Below are 1762 nucleotides of genomic sequence, written 5' to 3' on the forward strand. Positions count from 1 at the left end.
TAGTAAATGGGTCATCATCCCTAGTCATGTGTGATATGTGACTTAGATAAAGAGGGCTGCCCATCTCTGACCATAGTGGTCATCTGCTGAGGTTCTGCCAATCCTTGAGTTATCACCAATGCCGTAGATAAGAGTGACCTAGAAATGGAGAAGACAATGGACACAACTCTTTTTGCTTTTGGGATTTTTTTTTAGCTAGCCATACTAATTCCCAAAATCTGAGCTGAGCATGCCTATAGACTTCACTGGGCAAAGGGTAAGAGATGTTGCCAAGGGTTGAGCCGATCTGGAGATTTCAGGATCGATTTTAAAATCCAATTTCCGATCATTTTCCAGTCGATCCCGATCGTGAAACTTGCTCGATCGCCTATTGGAACCCGATCTTTTTGATCCCGATCGCTCAACCCTAGTCAATGCTTCTCTATGGGAAAAGTCACTTTTAGGGTTGAGCCGATCTTGAGATTTTAAAATCCGATTTCTGATCATTTTCCGGTCGTGAAATTTGCTCGATCGCCGATTCGGATCTTTTCGGATCCCGATCGCTCAACCCTAATGTTGCCCAATCCCTTGAAAGCTTTGACGATGCAGAAATCCAACATGACCAATCCTGTCCCCGACAACTTCTTCCCATTACCAAGAAAACCAAAAACTCTCCTTTCGATTTGTGTCTCTCTGGTTACAGACTACAAACCCTGTGTAGTCTAATCCGACCATTGTCACTTCCTCTTATTTCTGATCAACCCTTTAAGTTTGGGAGATTGACGAGAATTTGGGGACAGGTTAAGGATATACATGTTATGGGCAGACCATGCAACTGATGTGGGCCCTTGGCGAAATAGGGCCCAGTTCTGTCTTATGTAGACTGATACAATGCATGTAATCTGTTTATAGAGACGTTGAGGAGGACAAATCGAATATTGGTGCGACTGCAGAAAACCTTGTCTAAGAAGCAAAGCTTTGCACCCATTGCTCATTGGAGTTGGTGCTGGTGGGTCACCTAGAACAGCTGGAAAACAAAAAAACTGGTCCTAGTGTGAATGGAACATTCTGCCTCTATTGGAACGATGGAAAACTACTAAAACAAATCCGCGCTCTAATCTACCTCTGTATCGTATTTGCAAATGGAGTCGGGGATCCTGGTATTTTTGCTTGTTATAATCATCCTGTCCAGGTTTATATTATGGTCCTGTCTCAGCACTTATGTGGACTATAAACTTGCTAAAAGGTTCCCTAACAGATCCAAGAAAGACTGACACGGATGTAATCGTCAACACTGGAAATGTTTTTTTTTTAAGTCTATATAATATTTTATGTGATTCTATAACGTGTGACTTATGTGCCTATATAATATAAAACACCTTCAATGATAAAGTTTGTGTATCGGTCACTGGAAAACCCACGATAGGTTGACACTTCTTCTTTTCTGTAGCTTTACTGTACATTCTAAAGCAGAGTCATCTCATTATCATTAGATTATGTCTATATAATGTTGTATTTGACTATATAACATGTGATTTATGGGACTATATAATATAAAACACCTTCAATGGTTTACTGTACAGACTAGGGCAGCACAAGCAGAGTCATCTCATTGTCATTAGATTTATGTCTCTATAATATTTTATGTGATTATATAACGTGACTTATTTGACTATATAATATAAAACATCTTCACTGGTCTAGTTTTTGCATGGGCAACTAGAAAGGATTCAATAGGCTGAGTGTATCTCTTTTCTGCAGCTCACTTTTCCATTTTACTGTA

The 1762-nt window shown here is 39.8% G+C and overlaps 1 protein-coding gene across 1 annotated transcript; it reads left to right on the top strand.

Moving 5' to 3' along the window:
• Nucleotides 1-1049: 1049 nt before the first annotated feature.
• Nucleotides 1050-1273, top strand: SMIM38 (small integral membrane protein 38). The gene has a single exon (XM_075283630.1). It carries the CDS (start codon nucleotides 1122-1124, stop codon nucleotides 1251-1253), a length of 132 nt encoding a protein of 43 aa, XP_075139731.1. The 5' UTR covers nucleotides 1050-1121; the 3' UTR covers nucleotides 1254-1273.
• The last annotated feature ends 489 nt before the right edge of the window (nucleotides 1274-1762 follow it).

Source organism: Leptodactylus fuscus, chromosome 7 (genome assembly GCF_031893055.1).
Source record: "Leptodactylus fuscus isolate aLepFus1 chromosome 7, aLepFus1.hap2, whole genome shotgun sequence".
In the NCBI taxonomy this organism is placed as follows: Eukaryota; Metazoa; Chordata; class Amphibia; order Anura; family Leptodactylidae; genus Leptodactylus; species Leptodactylus fuscus.